The 24,217-nt window shown below is 34.8% G+C and overlaps 1 protein-coding gene across 2 annotated transcripts in view; it reads left to right on the top strand.

The window, feature by feature from the left end:
* The window catches only part of SGCZ (sarcoglycan zeta), a 234,771-nt gene that overhangs the window by 174,564 nt on the left and 35,990 nt on the right, over positions 1-24,217 (top strand). Inside the window, exon 4 of one of the 2 annotated variants that reach the window (XM_072862142.1) lies at positions 9,618-9,740. The exons of the other annotated variant lie outside the window; for it this stretch is intronic. Within the exon in view, the coding sequence (XP_072718243.1) occupies positions 9,618-9,740 (123 nt within the window). The remainder of the gene's footprint in view (positions 1-9,617; positions 9,741-24,217) is intronic. 2 annotated transcript variants of the gene reach the window in all.

Here is a 24,217-nt window from a genome sequence, read left to right as displayed (position 1 = left end):
GAGCAAAACATACAGTCTGAAGTCTTACACACACAACTGGGTGCCTGGCATATCTTCCTTTGGCTTGTTTATCTTTCTTATCTAAGGACCCACATCAGTGATGAAGATACTACAGCTAAAGTTGCAACCCGTCAGCTGAGCTACAGGAGCAGACAATGCACATGCTTTTAACTGTTACAGAAGCAAAATAAATGTGTTAACTTAAAGTTCAAGCAACCTTCAAGAAGCACATTTTACTTTCATTTATCCATGTGTATTGCTCATAGCTGATGAAACCTTTGGACAGGTCTATCAGATCAGACCAAAGGTCTGTTTAGCCATGTAATTTCTGAAAGTCTCCAGTAGAAAATACCATGTGATAGGCATAATAAGTGGAAAAGCACAGGTTTGCTCTTGTGCAGTTATGGCCTCATAGAGAAGTAGCATGGAGAGTGCTGCCTGCTGCAACTTTTATACAACTTTCATATATGTTTTCATACCTGGGGTTCCACCATCAAGATGCACCAAGAAGGCAGACTGAGGGAAGGATGCATTCTATCCATTGCAAAGGTGACAGGCAATATTTTAGGTGTGTCTTTTCATGAAGTTCCTAGAAGTAAAATCTGCCTGGGAGGGAAGAATTTTCCTGTGAGCTTCCATTTGACCAAGTCCTAAACCTGTAATATCACTAATCTTTTATGGATACCAGTGGGTCTGTAGATCACGAAGAAGGAAAAGCCATGCTACCACCATACCTGTTGTCTGATTCAGATGGTTCTACTTAATTTTCTTTGTTCATATATATTTCTCTTATATAAATGTGTGGCTTATCCCTATGCTAGTAATTTATGTTGACAGCTGGTAGTATTCACTGTAGTCTGATGTTAAAAAAGGTAACAAATATGTGCACTGCTTCTTCTAGCCTAGCAGTTGCTCCAGTTTCCCTTGTCTGATTAGGTAATAATTCAGACCAGGAAACCTCGAAGGTCAACCTCTCCTAAAAGTGGTAGCTTTCTAACATCTCTATAGCATGGCCATCAACTATTGACAGACCCAGCTAGGTTTTTTTTTAACTGCTACTTTCACCCTTTTTTGATATAATGAAGATGGTCCCTTCCCTTCCTCAGCAAACAGAACACAGAATATGTTCTGGTTGCTGTGAATGTTTGCTTGTGTAGATGTCTTGCTCTCAGCTGAAAGCTCTCTATTCAAATTCTTCAATGCTTCTATTCAGCTGGTATGAGTCCTTCATTTGCATTATTGGATTTGCATTCACTGAAAAATTTCTGAGACCTCTGGTGGCCAAAATAATACAATGTCTGAAATTCCTATTAATATTAACAAAATTTTATCTAGGTGTATATTTCACAAATATTGATTTTAGACCCGTCTGGGAGTTGAATCTTTATTAAAAATGCTTTATCTCTTTTATCTCCAATCTCAGAAGCATCAACACATTCTAATGAAGGTAACTTTCTTTGTCATCCAAAAATACCCTACATTTAATAATTGTTTAAATAACCCATTTTTCATTGAAGAATCAGAAGACAATACATTGAATTTCATTATGTTTTGCATTTACAAAGATCATAAATTTGTGGTAAGTCCCTTTGAATTCTAGGCTCTATATTTAGTTTAAAGTGGTTGATTTCTTATCTATTTCTGTGTATGAATTTGTTGTCTGCCAGGTGGACACGGAAGGTGATTTAGAAACCAGACACAACCACTAGTGTTCATCTACATTTGATATAAGCACACAAAATGTCTTTATCAACAGAAGAGAAAAAAAGTACTTATTGTCTATTTAGTATTGTTGATAGTTACTATTCCTCATGCATCTTAGTTTCAACTTATGTTTCATTAAGTTGAGAATGAATGAAATGCATTGTAGATGGCTGGAAACAGACCAGAAGACAAAGCAAAGCAAACATTAGCTTCACCCCATTTTTAACATTTGTTTTACTTTCATTGCTGTTGATAGGAGTGGGAGTGGAACACTTTCCTGCCAAGAAAGAAAGAACATATGATCTTCTTAACATATAGTGTTAAAGTCCCAAACATATTTTGTGTGCTAAATGAGGAATGAAGAGTATTAGATATTCTTAAAAATCTAAAAACTAAGTCTAAAGTAATGTTTGGGTTGAAACTGTTGCAATTAGGGAAATTATGACTTTTAGTTTGTCCATCTTGTCTCCACAGTAATTACTTTCTGCATCACTTCTTATGTTCACAAGTATCATACAAGCATTATTGCCTCTATTATATCATTTTATGGAAAATTGGAGATGAACTTTGTGGAAAATACTTAGGAGAAAAACAGACCTCAAACCTGAATATCCTTACCCACAGCAAAAAACATGATACAGTGCCTTATAAAGCAAAATATGCACAACCACAGAATTAGTTGAGAAGAGGTTCAGTCTGCTGGCAGGGGAAATCCAAACTGGCCAGCAAGCTGTAAGGACTGTAAGCTCTCCAAACAGTGAAAAAACCCACTATATGCTACCCAGGATGAGCAGCAATTTCCACAGCAATAAGCTTTGTAGTAATGCCAAAACCCCCCCCACCCAAACTGCCTGTGTACACTTATCATACAGAAAATTTTATCTCATCTCTTAATAACAACCACCAACAGTTTAAACTTCTATCATGTGATTATGGTGGTATAGAAATCAAGATTTTTACCTGATCAGCATTAAATCATATTTGGTGAATGGAGTGTTTACCCTTCCATCTTTAAAATTGTATCTTTACAATCATATCTAAAGCTTGGAAGACTGGTGAGTTCTTGGTAGTCTTTATTATAATTCCAAGTAGTGGTTATAATTTGTTTTCCTGAATAATAATAAAGTAGTAGAAGGCATCATTGACTTTAAAAAGCAAAATGTTAAAAGCATGCATTCTTCATGGTTGTTATTATGGTATTACTTAATAAGTAAGTCAAGCTAGACACTGTACAAATTCAAAATAGACACAGTTCTTGTCTTGAAATTTAATCTCTATTAATGTTAATCTGGGTTACAACACTATAATTTTCTGTGTCCATATTGCATGTACTGCCCAACATTTTCATTTAACACATCTTCACTATAGCTAAAATGAATAATTTTATGCTTTGTACCATTTTTAACATAGCTGGTTTAATGATAGTTTTGATGATGCAACTGCTGGGCAACAAGCATGTGTTATAAACCATCATTATATATGATGTATGGATGAATATGATATGTACATTTTTCATCTATGCATTTGTGCTGGTTTTGGCTGGGATAGGGTTAATTTTCTTCATAGTAGCTAGTATGAGGCTATGTTTTGGATTTGTGCTGAAAACAGTGTTGATAACACAGGGATGTTTTCGTCATTGCTGAGCAGGGTTTACACAGAGTCAAGGCCTTTTCTGCTCCTCACTCCACCTCACCAGCGAGTAGGCTGGGGGTGCACAAGAAGTTGGGAGGGGACACAGCTGGGACAGCTGACCCCAACTGACCAAAGGGCTATTCCATGCCATATGACATCATGCTCAGCACATAAAGCTGGGGAAGAAGAAGGAAGGGGGGGACATTCAGAGTGATGGAGTTTGTCTTCCCAAGTAACCATTACGTGTGATGGTGCCCTGCTTTCCTGGAGATGGCTGAACACCTGCCTGCCCATGGGAAGTAGTGAATGAATTCCTTGCTTTGCTTTGCTTGTGTGTGTGGCTTTTGCTTTCCCTATTAAACTGTCTTTATCTCAACCCACGAGTTTTCTCATTTTTACTCTTCTGATTCTCTCCCCCATTCTCCCACCAGGAGAGAGTGAGTGAGTGGCTGTGTGGTGCTTAGTTGCTGGCTGGGGTTAAAACACGACAATACTTTAAATGAATGGAATTTCACATAAAGTTAATAATTTAATTCAGTATTATACAACTGAATTTACAAGTAAATAATTTTCCTGGACACAAGATGACAAGACAGTTTGCCATGGACATCCCTTGATCCTGATTAAAGCTATTAAGAAGCTGACTGCATCTCTAATATGAAGTAGGTTAGTAGTATATTATAAAGTAGCACAGCTAGAAAGCTTTTCAGATAGTCATGTATTTGGTAGAAATTACCTTTCCAAACAGAATTTTGAAGATAGATTTTCTTGCACATATCTCTGGACTGAAATGTGCATTATTCAAGCAGATATGATTTGCTGAATATAAGCATAGAGGATAGTGTGATTGCTCTACAAGTTTGAGCTAAAAATTTCAAAATATTTGCTTTATTCATGCATGATATTCTAAGAGGTGATTCATCATTTTTGTTAGTACTGCTATTAAAGATTCAGACATTTTATGAGACGTGTGTTTGCAGAGTGTTTTTGGAACACAGCAATTTGCATTATAGCTAAGAAGATAATACGCTAATACATTGCACATGCAACTGCTTACTCTTATTTCAACTGGGAAATGAAAATGTAATGAAACAGAATTCCATTTTGATAGCATTGATTACTCTGTAGGCAGGTTAACTTTTCACAACTATTTTCACAACATTTCCATCTGGTTCTATGTCAGAGAGACAAACTTAACATGTATAATGTTTTGTTAGTAATCTCTCAAGTGGCTTGAATACACTAACCACTGTTTCAGCAATAAGTGAGTAATACTAAGTGATGCACTGTTAAGTCCTGAGTGCAACATGCAGTAAAAGCCCATTTCTTTTAGCATAAAAAAGTAGAGTTATATCCTGTAATGATATTTTGGACTAGCTGAAATCTAGGTGTACTTTTATACAATGTGATGCTGAAAAAGCACAAATGTTAAACATCTAAAATATATGCATTTCTTTGTAGAAGCTCCAGATCATTGTTCTGCAAGTCATTCTTCATGAAAAGCTATATTATCCTAAATACATCGCAAGTTTTACAAGGCAGTTATTGAAACATGGGCTGTCACTTGCAGTGATATATGAGTAAGAATGTGGCAGGTCTTTTTTCTCTTTGATTTCTCTCACATTTTCTGTTAATCCCTTGTCTTTACAGAACTAACAACTTTCATGTGTGTAAATTAACATCATCACAGTACTTACAATGCCACTTACTTTTAGGTAGCTAAGCAATCATCAGCTCTTAAATAAAGATGAAACTAGCTAGTATTAAGTTACTTGTGATTACCCTTTGGTTTCCTGACCCGTAACTATGATTGCAGGACAAGGACAGGTCCAACCTTCCATCCTTTTTCAGCCTTGTTTTCCTGTCCCTGCAGGATGCTGCTGCTGTTGTCAGGCAGGCAGCACATTGCGGTGGACTCCTTGCTTTGCAACCCATCACTGTTAAAAAGAAAGTCTCCTGGGACATGACAATAAACGCTGGTTGCATTGTATTATTTTTTTTCTAATCAGTTGAGTAGAGTGCTTTGTTTTCCATAGAAACATAGAATCATAAAATAGTTTGGGTTGGAAGGGACCTTTAAAGGTTGTCTAGTCCAACCCTCCCTGCAATGAGCAGGGACATCTTCAACTAGATGAGGTTGCTCAGAGTCCCATCCGACCTGACTTTGAATGTTTCCAGGGATGGGGCATCTACCACCTCTCTGGGCAACCTGTTCCAGTGTTTCACCACCCTAATTGTAAAAAATTTCTTCCTTATATCTAGTCTGAATCTACCCTCTTTTAGTTTAAAACCATTACCCCTTGTCCTATCGCAACAGGCCCTGCTAAAAAGTTTGTCCCCTTTGTTATGTTCTCATTACCTGTCTCCATAAATGAGCATGGTATTTTTACAAACAGCTCTCCAGACAATGCTTCACGTAAAGCAGAATGTATGCAGTCTACCTGGCTTTGTTACCTGTTATATTATCTAGATGTAGGAGGGATTTTAAGCTTTTTGTCCTCAGGTTGTTTCCCTACAACTTGACTGAAGTATGCTCTCTGACTGTTGAAGTGAGACTCAAGGGCTCTCCCTCCTTCTCCTTGCTGCAGTTTCCCTCCAAATGAAATGCAAGCACTCAGGCAGGGTGCTCAGAAGGCACACCAGTCCAGGTGATGCCACACCACTCTGGCACGTGCAGAGGGACCAGATACTGAGCACCATGAATGCACTTACCAGTAGGAACTGTGTGCATTTTAGGGACTGGTGGTACCCTTATGTCTTGTGCAATGTCTTTTCCTTCTGCAAAATGGGGAAATAAGAATACCATGCTTCATATATAGTGGGGTTTAAAGTGTGTGATCTTCTTGATTATTGTGATAATCTATCAAGTGCTATGTTTGATAATATGAGTTTCACATAGAACATTATGGTAGTTGTTAAGCAACCTGAAAGCATGAGCTTATTGTTTTAAAATACAATTTATATTTCTTGTTAACTGAAATTTAGTTCTACAACAGAATTCTTACCTATGCTTTCCAATAATGATTCAAAATGCAGCCCTTGTGAAGTGTAATACATTCTATTCTAAGACCTACCTTAGAACAGAATGAAATTTAAAAAATTATTGAAAACTAGACTGTGCAGAAAAATAAATATACAATTCCAGAAGGGCTTTGAGATTTTGAAATCAAAGTTGTGACTAAAACAGGAAAAATGATTGCTTCTGATTTTTCCTCAAAGGAATATATTTTAAGTCAATTTTTATATGGCTTTCATAAATTTTGCATTAAATTAATGTCTTTTAATTGTATGCCTTTTAAATATTTCAAAATGAAGAACAAATATTTCCAAACCAAAAGTAAACACTATTCCAAAAGTGTATCAAAATTGAATGTTTTGTTAGTGTCAGAATTTTTTTCAATTCTGAAAAAAATTTCAACAGAAGCAGTAAGAAAATATATATCAATGAATAAAAGCTGGACATTGTAAAAGGCTTATGTAAAATGTAAATGGTTTCTCTGTTTACCTAGTAAGGCTATTTGATTTTGAACTTTTCAGTATAGAATTTTATTAGGGCAACATAAACAACTTAGCAACAGGCCTGGTTTTTTCCCCTCCAGAGAACACAGTGGCAAAATATCAATGGTACACAGAGAGGGCACAATTGTTCTTCCAACTATAATGAAATGGCTAAATAGCAGCATGCATTCTTATTTCAAATATGAAGCTACCACTTATTTTGTCATCAGTAATTTTAGCAACGACTTTGATGTTATCTCAGACGTCTTCCTTCAAACCACAAGGTTTCTAGAAGCACTTATATTCAACAAGAAAGCATTGATCTTTTTAGCCTCTACAAGACTTCCCATTCTGAACCATGAGAAGCATTCTACAATAAACATTTTTGTGCAGTGCTATCTAAAGAAGATTACACCTTGGGTTTACTATTGTGAACAGTGTTTGCTCATGACTATCATATATAATTTTGAGCACTGAATCATGGTTGTGTGTAAATTATCAGTGGATCATATAGTCTTCAAAAGTCACCTATAAAAGGTCATCTAAAATTTCTGCAAGTATTTTAAACCAGGCTATAATTTATTATATTTTCTCCCTCTTCCAAATGAATAAAATAGTAATATCATCTGTTTTATTACAGTTCTTACAGTAATCTGAGTTATGTAGTCATCCCAATTTCATAGAATAACTGGATATAGTCAGCTAGAGTATGATTTATTTTGCAATGGAATTGTTTTGCAAAACAACATATAAGCTTAACATATTTGCAAACTAAGAAGAAAAATTGAAAAAAACTGATAAATTAACCTTCTAATTTCTTCTTGTGTTTCTGCCACTAAACAGATACACAACGGTCTGTTGAACTCCCCAGGGGTCTGATAATGCCTAGAGCTCACTGGGTTTCATAAAATAAGCATTCATATAACAAATAAATATAAATATGCATTTAACAGCTTTTTAAAAAGATATCTTTACCTGTGGCGGTGCAAAAGAATGAGTATCCTTCCCAACTGTATTGCTAGCATGCATCACTAGCTAAATGCTAGGATTTTAAACAAATAATTCAGGTGTGCTCGGGGGCAACACTATCAGGGACACCACCACTGACCTTTGGAAAGTATTTAAGAGGAATGACTGAATTCAGTGAGACAGCTATGTGTGAATATATATTGTGATTACATTTATCCTGATGGACAATTAGACTTTGTCATACCTTTTATTAGTGAGCATCCTGGAATGTTTGTGAGATGTAGCATTTATCCCATGGCTAACATTAGGTTATGTGAAATCTGTCCCTGTTCGTCTTTACAAAAATTTACAATTTTTTCAAAACAAAGTCAACAACCTGATTATAACATTTAAAATAAAGATCAATTGTACAGAGAGAGAGAGAAAATACCATTTTACACTTTTACAATAGAATAAACATGTCTAACTTCAAGAAAATGGGGCATCACAAGTATTTTTATAATTCCTTTTCATTCTCTTTTTATATTCATGAATTAAAAATAACCAGAAATTTTTCACAGTATAAATGTAAGTTTGCCTGAAAGTAAGAGGAATTGTTGTTTTGATTTTATAGCTGATTCTGGAAATTAAGGGCTACTATGACAATTCCTCATCCAAAATTAGTTATCACAGCTTTTATATTTCTTATTATATATTTTGATAATGTGCATCTGCATATTAAACTGAAAACTTCCACATTATGGAAGCAGGTGTTTTTTGCAAACCTATAAGCCAGATTGATAAACTGAAATGACATACATGGATTCCTTTGTCCATAATGCCTTCTCCATAATTTTTACCCATATAGATTGATGGGTCATTCCAGGTGTACATTAGAAATCTAATTAGGGATGTATGAGAAAATTGTCAGAAAATTATTCCCTGAAATCTTGTAATTTGCCTTACAGCTGGTTGTGCTATATGCAGTTCATTGCTTTTCAACACCATTTTCAGAACTAAAGTTTTGCTTTCACTTATAAACAAAACAAAATGAAATAAAATAAAAATTTTCAGAAACAATTTATCAGACAAAGCACAGAAGAATAAAGATAAAAGCTGTAAATGGAAAAGCATGGTAAATTTAACAGAGTTTTGGTATCTGTAAACCTTTTTTATTTCACTGTTAGATGCAGTTCCATAGGTCGGTCTGATTTCAGAATTATTTTAGGGTTTTGGAGCTTTGAGACATTTGGGAGTTTTGTTTCACAGAATATGAGATAAATTGTGATATCTCAGTTTGTCTTTTTTCTTGGTTTTGTTCGATTTTTTGTTTTGTTATTCTGCTGTTCAAGTTTACAGTAGAACTGAATTAAAAATACCCTTTTCTGCTTTGTTGATTTGTTGGTCTTTATGAAATAGGCTCATATGTTATCTTTTTTTTCCATTGGCAAGAAACTGCAATTTAAGCTGAGCAAACCCCGGAAAGCTCTGTCTGAATTGGTGTTTCAAGATCTCAGTGTTTAAGTACATTCTAAATTCTTGTGTTGACTTCCACACATAACACTGAAATAGATGGTTTTCAGTTACTTTAAATTCTAGCCTGATATGCAATAGTGAAATAGTTACTCTGTAAATTAATTTAACAATATTTTATAATACAAATTACCTACCAGACTTACAGAAAGACAAATATTTTATAAAAGCCTCATGTATTCAATATGTTTTGGATATTCTATTTATGCTGATGATTACTTTTATTCTTACTTTTATTCTTATGAGATATTTTATTCTCATCTAAAATATCTTAGATGAAACATTCACTTCCTTGATTTCAGGAGCTGATGCTGTGGAGGCCCAGTGTAAGAGATTTGAAGTGAGGGCAAGTGAAGGTGGAAAGGTATTGTTTTCTGCAGATGAAGATGAGATTGTCATTGGAGCTGACAGACTGAAAGTAACAGGTATGGTAATAATAAGGTTTCTAAATGGACGTAAACTCTTTTTTTTTTTTTTAATACCCTTCATAATAATTAATCTATCAGTCTTCTAAAAAATGTTCACCCACTGGAGAGGAAAAAGTCTTCTCTTCATCAATGATTGCTTGACCAACCAAAAGACATTGCATAATCTAAAAATCAATTCCTCTAAAGGCAGATTTGAATTTAAACTCTGCAGGACAAACTATGGAAAAAAATCACACCTTACCAGTGATTTGGCTTTTATATGTTACCATTAAGCATTGTTTTGTTGTACCTATGCCATTTGTTTAGGTAATGCCCCTTTATAATGATAAAAACTATTGTTATATACTATGACCTTTGTTTTTTCTATATACAAAGTATCAAGTCTAACTTCCATGTGAATTAAGGGTAAGTACTCTGCTTTACCTTAGGAGGCTCAGCTGAAGTGTAGAAAGTAGAAACCTTGTCTTGACTTGAACATTTGTTCAATAAAATAAGAAAAATAATTCTCATTGGTATTTTACCATCATTGTTACATATGTATATCAGTAACTCATTTCATATTAGAAATGTGTTAGCTTATAAAAAAAAAATTGGTTACCTAAGTTTGTTTTAGATAAATGCTTTAACTTTGCTTGATAAAATCTTATCTGAACTTAGGCTGGACTTGAGCTATCCGTTCATAATCTAGAATAAGATACAAAACCTGAACTGCTTCACCAGTCAGGGGTGTTTAGCTTTAGGTCAGTCTATATCTGGGGATGCCTGCTTTACAGAGTTTGAAATCAACCTAGTAGTTTGAAAGTTCAGTTGTGTAGAAGGTATAAGATGGTTCTGGTTTATGATGATTATGATAAGATATCCCTTTCTGGCCTGTAAAACTAAGGAATGCATTACTAGCAACTTTAAGCCTTTAAAAAAAAAAAATTAGGTAGTTTTACTTCTGTGTAATGCCAGATATAGCATTGAAATAGATTTAGGAAGTCCAGAGTCGAGCTATGGCTGAACTTTCTTCATAAGCCTCAAGGTTGTTACTTGCCAGTATATGCGGGATAACTTTTCTTCCCCTTTCATTCCTATCTGACCTCTATCTATCTTCTCTAGCCAAGCAATCTGTTTTAATACTGCCAAACCAAAAGAAAAGGCTTTTACAAGCAGGCAGTTTAGTGATGTTGCAGTATCCAATATAATACACTAAATTGTATCGGTTTACCAAATTTGGAGTTAGGAGAAGAAGACATCAGTGTTTTGTTGAGTCAGCAGCAATTCTTCATAGATAGTAGTTGTACAAGAATTTTACCATAGTAAAACCTAAGACAGTAATTGAAATAACACAAGAAGAAAAAAGAGAATCATGCTGAATCCTGCTAAGGTTCAAACTTGATCAGAATATTAAATACTGAAAAAGTTAATATTAAATATACAATCGACACAGGAGATTTCAAAGCATCTATCATAAGTTAAAAAATAAAACATCTTACAAATCACACTGAGGATTAGAGTTCCTGCCAGTAAGAAATGTAATCATAAAATGTAGATGTCATGGTAATTTTTTTTTATCAGACTTCAAAAGCAAAGCACTGCTGAACTGTCTTTAACTTCAGAGTGACTTGAGTTCCCACAGCACCTGTTGACATCAGTGGTATAGAAAGCAGAACAACTAATGAAAATTTATTCAATGATGCTTAGCGTGGGATATAAGATTGTTCCTTGTGAAAAGAACAGGATTTTCTCCTTAATTCTAGAAATACACTTGACTGTATGTGTATTTATATTAAGTTCCCCTGCCCAAATTAAAATAAAAGAAAAAAAAGTACAGGCTAGGAAAACCTAAGTTAATGCTGCTTTGATATATTCATCTGAGTTTCAGGGATTACTGTATACCTGTGGAGTCCTACCAGAGAATCTCACTACTAGAGTTGTTTGTACAAGTAATTGATTTTCCTTCTAAGGCTAAAATGAAAAAATAAACAAGAGTTAGGACTGAAGTTTCAAATAAATTCTTTCATTGAACTAGAAAAATTATTTTAGGGTTAAAACAATAAAAACATTGACTTTACTTGCAAGCACACACATGCACAAAAGGAAAGATTTAGGCAGCATTTAAATATCACAAAGAAAATACGCACATTGGAGGATTTATCAGGTTCTAAGTGTTGTCATTTAGGTCACGAAGTTAAATACAAATTATGTTCCATGAAATAGCCTAATGTCCAACATTTCAGGCAGTTTCTTTAGAGAAACCTGTTAAGGTGTTTTGTAATGGTAATTTGAAAGAGTAATTTACTTTTAAAAATCACTTGAAAATTATTGTCTTTTTTTGTGTTTATTCAAAAGTAATTTAATGAATTTGGGATCATTCTTTCTAATCTCTGGATAGTCATCTTGTCTTGAAATCAGATGTCATTAGTAAACTATTTTATAATGAGGCTATAAAAGTCTAGTTTCAAAATCTTATGCTTTAAATCCCTAGGGCCCACTTTAGGGTAACCCTTCTGTCATCTTGTTAGAGAAGAAGAATATTATCCCACAGAATAAAAGGAAGAGTATTAGATTTCTAAACAAATGAGCATTTCTGAAAGGCTTGGACAGAATAACCTCATATCCCAATTTCTGTATCCCTAAAAAGCTTTTTGCAGCATAAGTACTAATCTGCAGCCAAATAATAAAGCTATAATGAGATATCTATGCTTTACTGTTGACTTCAGTCTAAAGCTGAAATTATTTAACATAGATTTCCAAATGGAGACTAAAAGTTGTACGATCCATGCAATCTCAAGAAAAGTATTTAAAAAAAAGAACCCCTCCCAAACGGTAAAAAAAAATCTGTCTTCATGGAAAACTAAAATTACAAAATCTTTCTTTCATATAGTAGCTGTTTGAATTCTGTCCAAAGATTGTGTGATACCTTTAAACTCTTCAGCAAACACATGAAAGGTGATGAGTCCCTGTGAGTTGCATCAATCAGACTGCATTACTCTATATGACATGATATGACTGATGAAATCTGGCAAGGCATCATAATGTCAAACATCAACCAGAAATTTTTTTTTAGTGTATTTTACTCAAGACTGTGTTTTGATAATCATGGTGCCTTGGGGTGAATATAGGAAAGGAGTTATGGAAGAACAGAGAAAACACAAAATGAATATAAAAAAGCAAAAACAAGCTGTGCTTATTTGGAGATGAAACTCTCCCATGTAGTTATGAAAGTGTGGTACTACAATGAAAACCTGATTTTATTTTCTTGCTTAGCTAGGAATAGTGTCTCTTTGGAAACAGTTCACTGTGAATGGGTCTAATAAATGATGCATTTCGGTAATTAATTTTCTAAAGCATGCCCATTTCATGGGCATTTATAAACCACTATGGCAATGTGGGATTTATTTTATATTATTTTTTCTCAATTCAGAAGAATGCTTTTGTAATACACAGCCTTAAAAAGCAATCTATCGTAAAGCAGTGTAAGAAATTCTTGATTAATAAAAACTTGAAAGATTAAGTTTACAGCTTCTCATTGCTTATTTTGTAGCATTTACTATTTGGAAATTTTTATATAGGCAGCCTATTCCAGGGAGAAAGGTATAGTAGAAACAGGCTAGTAATCCAGATATCAATATATTTCCCAGATAAGAAAAATATGGAGTCAGAAGTAGTACTTTTTGTTTTGGAGACATTGCAGCTATATATTTCCCTATTAAGAGTCTCTCACTTTAAAACTAGGCAGTTGGCTGATTTAATTTAGACTTCTTATTCGTCCTTTCATTGTTACTTTTGCTTTTTCTTTTAACTGTGTTAGCTCTTTTCTAATTTATCATTCAAGGAAAGAAGAAAAAGGGCTCAACCTTTGCTTTGTTAGACAGAGCTGTTAGAATTGCAGTTGACTGTTGCCCCTTTGCGCAGTGATGCCTCCTACCACCAAGTTTAATATATCATAGAGCTTTATAGGGAGGGAAGGGAGAGGCATGATGAAGTAAACATATTGCCAAAGAGCTCAGAAACAAGCAGGAATAAGGAGCTGAGCTGCTGGTGGGCTCGCAGGTTCCTTTCTGCAATGGTTAATCCTTTCTCCATCCCGTACATTCACCCTGTCCCAATGAGTGAACAGCATCTATAGCATCGTCGAGTCTTCTTCACTCCCTCTGCAGTTACAGAGCAAGAGTATCTGCTTTACTTCTGTTATTTAAATCTTAATACAAAGTTTTCTGCCCTATGCTTTTGTTTCATATTTCTTTTAATTGCGATACGATCTCTCTAAGATATTCTTGTAGCAGAACTTGAAAACACTGTATCGGTCACACTTGGTGAGAGTACAAGGGTGTATCGTGACTCAGCTTTATCCTGCCAGAGTACTTTTGAGAAAACAGGTTAAGAAGGCCTAGCTCTATATACATTTTTCTGAGACACTGCTATGAAAGAAAGTTGTAATTCTTTGTATAAAAACTTTCACTGTATGTCTCTGTTAGTACAGTTTGTCTTCCTCTTTTTTCTTAAACCAAACTTGTAGTTAGCAGCTGTATGAGAAGTACTAAGCAAAGTGGATGTTGTCTAGTTATATTCTAAACAAAACACCTACTTTTTTGGACAACATAACTGAGGGTTTTTTCTCCTCTGACTTCTGAGGTGGTTTGCTTAGTTAAGGCTAAAAGCACATTATCAGAAACTTTTTTTTGCCATTAAACTTAGAATGTTTTATCCAAATTATACAAACATTTTGCTTTTTTAAAAAGAGTATTTCTCTCTCTATGTTCTTTGAAGGAGAAGGGACTGCAGTTTAATTATTGTATTGTCTCCTACACATTCTTCTGATCTATATACTTCATTCAGACTTGGCTATAGTGTTCTTTATTTAACCACGATTTTATCTCTGACCCTTCTTCCAAGACCCATGAAAACATTAGCGTAACACGATTTGTTACAGGTTTAGGTACCTTCTTCTAAATCAGTTGTACTTGCATGTGTGGCTTTTATATTAATCATGTTTTAAAAAAGGCAAGGCAAAAATGGATTTGCAAATTAAACCACACAGGTCTTCCATCAGAAGCCATTGCTGTTCTGCAGTCAAATCCAATTATGTTTTCTAGATGCAGCAAATAAGCTGTATCACTTTTCCTAAATAACCCAGTCTAGATTGTTTGGAAAATATTACCCACCTTTATGGAGAACTAATTTATTTTGTTTCCTATTACTTTCTTAACTGCTGGCTTATTTTCTTTCATCCCTTATTGCTGCATGTCTGAGTGGTATAATCTGTTTTAGCACAGGACCTGAAGTTCTTTCTGGATAAAACTGAATTTTGTTATAATGATAATTAATATCTTAACAGTAATATTTTTCCACTAAAAATAAATAAGAAGCTAATTAAAAACTTATCAGTTGAAATTTTACCAAGATTTTAGTAATAGTTCTATAGAGTTCAACTGCTTCCATAATTTATTGAAACACAAAACTTTTCAGATATATAGAGTCTGAAGATCACTCATAATTAGCTGAAGATCACTTTGTTTCCATATTTCAAACATAATAATAGATCTCATCGTGGGAATTGCAATTCTAATAAGGCTTGCACATGGTTGCTTGTAGGAGAAACAAAAAGAAGAGGCATAAAAACTTTTTAGAATATTATGACCTCCTATGAGCCTTCTTCCTTGTCAAATAGCAGTTACGTAGAAAGATGGAAGTCAGAGAAGGATGGGAGATAGCATACTTCAGTTTTAATGGAAACTTTCTCAGATTAAGAGCAGGACATGTGTAAGTCAAATCTACTTTGACACCAGAACAGTGTCAGAGAAAAATCTGTGAAGGGCTGCAAGTATCTTTTTCATTACACTAAAGTATATGCTTATAGTGGGTTCAGTATGGCTTTGATCACAGCCATTTACTTCACTAGATGAAAGATGAGAGCCTTGATGTATCAAGGAAACCTCAGAAGATACCTACATACTTATATTCTAATAATATCCAGAATTAACATGCAGAGGAGTGCATCAGTACCTCAGTTTTGATTTTAAGATTATGCTGTATGACTGTGAGTCTGCAGGTAATTGAAATATAGAAAGGTCTTCCAGAGTAGTTAAAAGGAAATGAGAAAGTAGAAATACAGCTTATGGCTATAAAAAGGACATATGACAGAAATATGAGGAAATATATGTGAATTGCAAATTAGGTTGGAGAATAGAAATAAAATATTTATAACAAGTACTGATATGTAGAAAAATAAATGATTATTTGATGCATGTTGTTATTACAGTAGGCATATATCTAGTGCCTTCAGAGACTGAATAGGAATTTCAGTATGAATGGAAAAGAAGATCTTGGATTTGCCATGTTCAGTTGGTGGATTGTCAGTCAGGACAGATGGAGTTTGGAGAGTGAAGTGGCACAAGATGAAGGGAAGCACTTAATCATTTTAAGTTGGCTTATGCAGCCAAATTATGCGACCACAATAAAACTACTGTATTTGATGTTGTAGTAAAAAGTTAAACCTTTAAGTAGATATATCAGGCTCTCAGTACCCTGAACACTGAATGAACCAAAATTCTTTTATCATCATCTGTCAGTAACAAAAATGAATTACATATATAGAATTTCTGTGTTTTCTCAGTAATGACTACATAATATGTACCCCAAAATGTACTGGATGAATAAGGTTTCTGATAAGCTTATTTAGATCTCAAGAAAGTACTTCATGTCCAGACTTGTCTGTATGAGAGCTCTGATTGAAAGATAGTATTATTGCAGGAGTCTAACCACTTGGCAACAAGAGCAACCTGTCAGAACATTACTCTTGAGGTACAACTGTAGAGCTGATTACAAGCATATATATGTGAGCTCCAAGATGTCTATGAACTGGAAGTTTTATAGGCAGGCTAAAAGTGTTGAGACTAAATAAATACATTTCTTATCCAGGACATTGCACAAATAGATTTATATCTTCAAGTTAAGGGTAGAACGCATCCAGCCAGCTCAGATTACTATCAGTGTGTACTTACGTCAGCCAACAGGTGACTATGTAGATCGTTGGACGACTACATTGACCTAAGGATAATAACAGTTTGTTTGCAAAAGAAAGATTTTGATTTTTGGTACTTGAACAAAAACATGCCAAGGAACAGAATGATTGATCTCAGGAATGTATCTAAAGAGAAAGAAGCCTTGATAAAAGAAGTTTTTCTGAAAAGGGAATAGACCCAAAAGCAGACAAATGTGCAAGCAGTTCTGCCAGCCCAGGAAAATATGTTCAATTTCTTACAGCCATTCCACTAAAAAATACTCAACAAGGCTGTTCTATAGACAGAGACATAGAAGGAGCCAGCATATAGTCAGGCAGGAGAAAGAAAAAGGAAGGAAAAAACCCCAGCAAAATGACACTCTTGATGTTCAGGTGGAGGAAAATCATCCTCTACCTAGAGAGTCAACCTTTCTATAATCCATGCTTTCTGAATGCCTCTCCTTCCATATTCAACTTTTTTCTTCCTTTTTTCATGATAAGAACAGTTGTAAGAGAAGACAGATTTTAATCCTTTTCTCTTCTTCTGGGCTGTAATCGATTTAATTCTGTTAAATAGGGCTTACATTTTTTGAGCTGATTCTGTACTTGTCTGAGCTGTTCCTTTGCAGAACACAGCCAGCAGCTTCCCAGAGTTAGTGGAGAGACTATTTGCTCTGTTCTGGTACAGAGCAGTATTGATCCAGAAACTTATTCTAACTTCCAGATTGAATCTGGTTTTCAGGTTAAACCTTTGACACCAAGATTAAGTTATTGGATATTTGTGACCAATGTAAGAATGAATATTTTTAGGCAAAACTGCCAATATCTGCATCATATTCCCAATCATATTCCACATTCACTGTTGAAGGACTGTGCAGTGTCCAGAGATGCAATTTAAAGTAGTCCTAGTTTTGAAGGGTCTGAATTGCATGATACCAGGCAAATCCACATGGCCTATGTAAGGGTCAAAGCCCAGTGGAAAATTGCCCCATTATTAGTAAGCTGAGATAACTCTTAAATCAAACCAAACCAGCTTGTTTGGAAAACACTCACTAAACATTCAGAAGGTTTTGATGCAGTAACTGGACATGAATTGGGTTCAGATTTTGTAGTAAAATTCTAACTCTTAAAACCTGAGCTAAGCCTGACACTCACATGCCCTCAGGCTTTGGTAGTTTTGAAAATGCACATTTAAATTACAGCAGTCAGACCTATCTCTATTTTTGAGATACCGCTACTCACAGGAGGGAAACGTGAATCATAAAGGAGCTCCAGCATTCCCATTTTCTTCTTTTGCCTTAAAGTACTTGCTTGTGATTTATTTCTGCCTGGAAACAAAACTCTATTGTGAGAGATAAGGGTCATGCTACAAAGCACTACAGGATTTAGGTTCAATGAAAAGAGTATTTGGCTCCAAATACTCATCCTATAATGATGATACTATGGGCCAAAAATACCTCGCTTTGTCCTAGAGCAGTATTCTCATTAGATGTTAGGAGATGAGATGATTTGGTTTTCAATTTGTAAAGCCTTCAGAATAGGAGGAATACTATTACATTTTTAGGAAATATTGCAGGCATCTGACTTTTCCCAAAGAATATACAGATGTACCTCTTACTGTGAGCCATTTAATACACGTCAGAACTGCATTTTGTTTTCTCTGAATCCCATCTGAAACCACTACAAAGTGGCTTTTTTATTTTTATCCAATCTTAAGGCAATTTTTTCACCCAACTTTCAGTACAAGCTAATGTATTTAGTAGCTGTAAACTTCATGGTGAGATTATACAATATGTCATGACATAGATCATACTTTCAAAACTTATGTGAATGAACGAGAAGATCTTGACTCTAAATTTAGGTAGAAAGTAGCAGAAAGAATACAGAAATCCTCACAGGGAAGGTACTGTTTGAGACCATGGCAGTCACAGTTTGAAAAAAGCTTTACTCAGGGAAAAGTTAGCAGATTTTCACCAGTAACACTTGGACTTCACTGTTATCTGTAGATCTATTTATAAAGCAGGTATGCAGTCAAAGCTGTGGAAAACACAGATTCAAATCATTTCTGCTCTGCAATACATCTCAAAGCTTTATTCATAATAGAGTCCTATAAGCTAGAAAGAATTTCACCCACAGGAAGAAACTCCAGAAAAAAAATTATATCACCCACAAAAGTATGGCCTGCAGCCTTCAGCCTATGTTGTGAATTTAAATTCCTGTCCTCATTGTGGCTAATGACGAGTTTACATTTCACAGTGTCTGACAGCATTAAATTCAGCACACCAAGACACAAACATAATAAGCCATGATTTTGGCTCTAGAAAAATATTATCAATGTATATAGGCCTTTGTATTAGAATTAAAAGTATATAGCAATGTGGCTTTGCTCAAGGTTCAGAAAGTACAGAAGTGTGTATGTGCGTATGAAGATTAAGAAGCATAGATAGAAATGTATAAGAATTCAGAATGGGTAATGTAAATTCCAGAAGGAAGAATGGCAAAACTCAACATATATTCTCTAAAAGAAATGAAATTGTATGTGGTAAGAATCATCTCATAAAAAGAGAATAAATCAAAAAAACTCAGTATCCAGGCAGAAATGGATGCATCTGAAGAATGTATAACTGCTCTGAGATTCAAAATGCAAATGGATTTATACTTCATGGATACTGATGAAAAGGCAAAGAACCTATGTGGTAATGTTCACCACCAAACCAAAAATATTATACAGATGAAGCTTTTTATAAACAAGAAGAATCATCTAATGCACAGGGCCTGGTGACAGGGTTTTGGAATGTTTGGGTGTCTCTTGTTTCTTTTAACTACAGAGACAGACATGTTAGGGGAAAAAAAAGATCAAGACGCAGACTGTACAAAAGATTTATAGATTATAAGGATGACACAGTGTTGAAAAAGTAATGTAAGGAGTATTGCTGATCAGTGGGGAGGAACTGAGTGTGTGAAGGTGGAAGGAAATCTGAGAGAGGGCAACCACCATGTAATGAGAACATCCCCTCTTTGAAAGTTAAAGGTAAAGACAAGAGCATTCAATAAAATTTAATAAATTCAATAAAATTTGTTCTTTCTAACCTTAGGAGTAATGTCCTACTCTTTGCAGCTGTCACTATCATAGGCAGCAACACTTCTTATAAGTTTCTGCTTATTTAAAAGAAGCCTTCTCTGTATTAATTTTATTTTAAATGTCACATATAGCTGTATTATTCACATAGAATTGTTTATTGTTTTAAATAATTTTAAATGCTTCATATTATTTGTTATTGAATTTTAATACCTTATGACTAACTAATATTTTGGGCTTTTTTGAGCTTGTATTTATCAGAACAATCAGTCACTAAAGGAACCCTACCTCACACTTGAATTTATACCAGAAATTATAAAAAGTTTCTTTCCACAAAAAAAAAGTTTATTTTTATGGGAGAATCATTTAAAGTTGATAAATGTAATGTGCATATTATTTACTATGACCTTACAGAAACTATGAAATTAGTAGATTATATGAGGTTTTAATGTAAAACACATAGCAAGACTAGATGGAGATTGCAGACAATTTAACAAAGTCGAGTTTCAGTAATGTCTAGAAGGTGTCAGTATAACAATATACTGTTGTTCTACAAGCAACACTGATAGAAAAGTCAGAATTCTGGCAGAAATTTACACTAGAATAATTCTTACTATCATGTTAGATACAGTCCTCTTAATTGTAGTTTTATTTATATTCTTTTGGGGTTTTTTTTAGCTATAATACAGTGCTTAGTATGAAAAAACAGGTGGGTAGCATGACCAAAAAAAGAGATCAGTATATGCATTTGCACCTAGCTCTCAATTTGTATCTCTAACTACTCATGAAACCTATCAATTACAAACCTCTCATTTTGACTTTTGCATAAAAGTGTTTCTGTTCAAGCTAAGTGTAAACTTCCTTTTTTCTCTTTTACAAAGTAAAGGAAAAAGAATAGCAAATAATTTTATTCCTTTCTTAAGATTTTCCTTTTCATTAAGTAGAGGAACACTGAAGGCTCTCCGTAAATCATGAGCAAGTCATAGCACAATGGGGCATCATGAGAGAGGTGGAATATCCCTCTGGTATAGAAAGAAGGTCATGCATCCTCAATCAAGGTCCAGCAAGTACTGTTTGTACAGCCATAGAACCAGCACCTACTTTCTTGGCTTTCTCTGCTGTCTTTCAGCATGTGCTTTTGGACACAGGCAAGCCATTTACCAGCTCTGCTGTCTGCACTTCTTCACATACGCTTAACACCTTTGCTCTGGCTTGTCCAGGGAAGTCCTTCAGAGTTCTCATCCCTTCCACATGGCTGTTGACCAGTCACAGGCTGACCATTTCTGTCAGCCAGTGACTGGTCAACAGCTTTGTTTCTTTACCCTTTGTTTCTTTACTTTATTAAGTTTCATTAATACTTTTGTTTCTTGGGACACCTGTCTTTAAGATGAGCACAAGTCTTTTGGATAGAGTAGAACTTCATTATGTATTACCACTCCTATTCAAAATTCTTCCATCTACCAGCCAAACCAGTTTTTCCCAGCAGGCACTTCTTCAGGGGGAAGCCTCCTTTTTCTGAGATCTGATCATTAGACAAGAATCTCAAGATAAGTCTAAATAGTATATTGTATGTGGATGCAAACAAGTTTTCCCCTTGCTTGAAATCTAACTAGGTACAATCTAGCATGAATGGTCTTGAAACTGCTAATTGCACTGGGGTAGACCCTAGTCTGACTGAATTTGCCTTGACTCTCAGCAGCTGTGTGATACTGTGTTTATGCCTGGTCAGATATTCCTGGTTTAGAAACATGTCCTCCATAGACCTGCTTCTCCTACTTTGTCCTCTGTTGTAAGCAATCCCTGAAGCTTTTCGAATGGGCTTCCCAGATCAGAGCAAGCATCCTTCTTGGTGAATCCCTCTCAATTTCTTCAGACCTCAGCTAGTCTCTTTGTTTAAGGAATTAATTTATTTCTTCCTCTTTCTTAGACTTTAATTCCTAAATTTGGGTGTCACCTGGTTATTCAGGTCCAGATAAATTGAACATGACAGGGACAATAATTTTATAGTCATAGGACTGATCTAAGAGCCCCTGACAGCCTAGCCTCTCCAAATGTATGAATATCATGAGGCTCATACAAGTTTCTAAGAACAGAACTAATACATTTTTTAAAAGTTGTGTTAAGCAGTTCCACTGTAGAAATGGGTGACTTTCCAGTTGTGAAATGTCTGTGAACAAATTGCATTTCTCTTGTGTTTAATTGTTTGAATTTCAGTAAATAATTTGTGATGGTGGTTTGATCATGATTACTTTTTTGTGACTTGTTAGGATTTGAAATCCAAGCTTTTTTGACATACATCGGAAGTATGTTTGTTTCATTATTGGATAAGCTTAATCCTTGGAATTTAGTTGCCTGTGCAAAACTTGTAATTAAAATGCCAAGATTTATTTTGCCATACTCATTTTCAAAACATTGTGATAGCAAACGTACTTGTCAGTAAATTCATTCTATAGAAAATTTACTGAAAGCAAATATAAAACAGATGATGCTTCTTCTCCATCCTTGCCAGGCCTCACCAACTGGAACTAGTAGCCTGGAGCTTGAAATCAGTATAAGGTTTGCCTTTTAATTGTATAGGAGCAAGAATGAGCCCTGAATGGATAAACTAAATTGATGGTTAAATTCACCAAAGTTTTTTAAAAGCAGCTATGAATTATATGGATTGTTAAAATACACATTTTTCTCACCCATGGTTTGTCATTTTAGTTGCCTCATTGGTTTGAGCACTTTTACATTTTTCAGAGCTACATTGCCCGTCCTTTGGGTTTGAATTTGCAAGGCCAATATCTAAGCATTCTGGTAGTAATCCTACAAAGCATTTAAATGTGTGCTTGAATTTTTGTCCTACAAGTTGTACCACTGAATCTAAAGCAGTCAATGAGGAACTTTGCAAGACTGGAGTAATAAATATAGTTCTTAGGATCTTGGACCATGGCTGAGATTTTATTGAGTCACTTGGTTTTCCTTCTGCACTAATTAGCATCCCCATTTATTAATTTATAAATAATTTAGCAAGAACCTCTTCCTATTTCTTATTTAAATTCCTTGGGGAAAATTTATCTTTTCACTCTCCTTCTCTGCTTTTCAATTAATCTACTTTCACTAGCATATACTTTATGCTTGATACATTTCTAGAAGTCATTCTCATTAGTTTCATTGACTGTCATTTCTAATTTTTATTATTTTTTCCATAAGTTTTAAATCTTTATTCTTTTTTGACATTATTATTTCATACTGTACAATTGTTCATAACAGTGTGCAATTAATTTTATATATTTTTTTCTTTGAGTGATCTCCTGTCAGGTTTTATTAACTATTTTCATTTTACTTGAGCTGAGGTACAGAGTTTGGGGATATTCCACTCCAAACCTGTGAGATCAGTGCTAATCTAGGAATGCAGACTTTTTGGTTCCTGTTTGAATAAATGATGTGACAATCAAGTATACTGCCAAACTGCTTTGATGAGGTGGGCATTCCTAGGTATGATACTGAGCAAAGTTAGTGCCAAACTGCAGTGCTTTGAAACAAAGAGCAATATTACTGTCGTTTCACAGGATTAATTCACAAAATGGCATTAGAACTGTATGAACAGAAGAACACACAACAAATGTGGCTGGTTTTGATCATATCTTGGCAAACTAAGTATCCATGGTTAGCCACGTTGACATTCTGAAATAATATTATACAGCTACCCTTTCATCTTACTGCAGAGAAAATTAAAGGAATTTGGTTTTGACCATAAAAAGGAACCATTCTCCTGTCCTTTATTTCCTTCTGTGTACAGTTCCTCTTTGCATAGTGTATTTCCCATACTTGTGTTTTAGAAGGTAGTTACTTTTGGCATGTATTTTCAACTTCACTTTTAAGTAAGGTTCTGTACAGTGAGGGGAAGATTAGAAAGCTGCATGAATAAGCACACTTCACTACAAGAAGGGATAGGGTGAATGAGCTTAGCAAGGTAAAGCAACTAGAGACCTCTCCTTTCAGAAATCATCATACCTTAGTTGGTAGCCCACACTAAAACCTACATGTCAATGTTTCCTGATGGTATATGTCACATTCATAGATAAACTGAAGTGAATATGCATACCATAAATTTTCTGTTTTGATATATGAAGAACACTTGTATTGATCCTGTCAACACTAATATCAGTAATGGGTATAGTGGGATATGTTTATCTAGCCGTTCCTACTTAGAAAGCATTAGAATTCAGTTTTATGGTTCTTTAGCAAATATCTTGGTTTCCTTTGAAGCTGTTAGGTAGCAGGTTTGTAAAACATTTGAAACATATTTCGTAAGCACGCTAGAAAAAGACTGCCAGAGCATAGATCTAAGCACGCAAAGCACACACATACACACACACACACACAATCATGCACACACAAATGCCTTTCAGTTCTTCCAGG

The sequence above is a fragment of the Ciconia boyciana genome, chromosome 5 (assembly GCF_034638445.1).
Source record: "Ciconia boyciana chromosome 5, ASM3463844v1, whole genome shotgun sequence".
In the NCBI taxonomy this organism is placed as follows: Eukaryota; Metazoa; Chordata; class Aves; order Ciconiiformes; family Ciconiidae; genus Ciconia; species Ciconia boyciana.
Note: the sequence above shows the minus strand (reverse complement) of the source record. Positions and strands in the feature narration are given on the sequence as shown.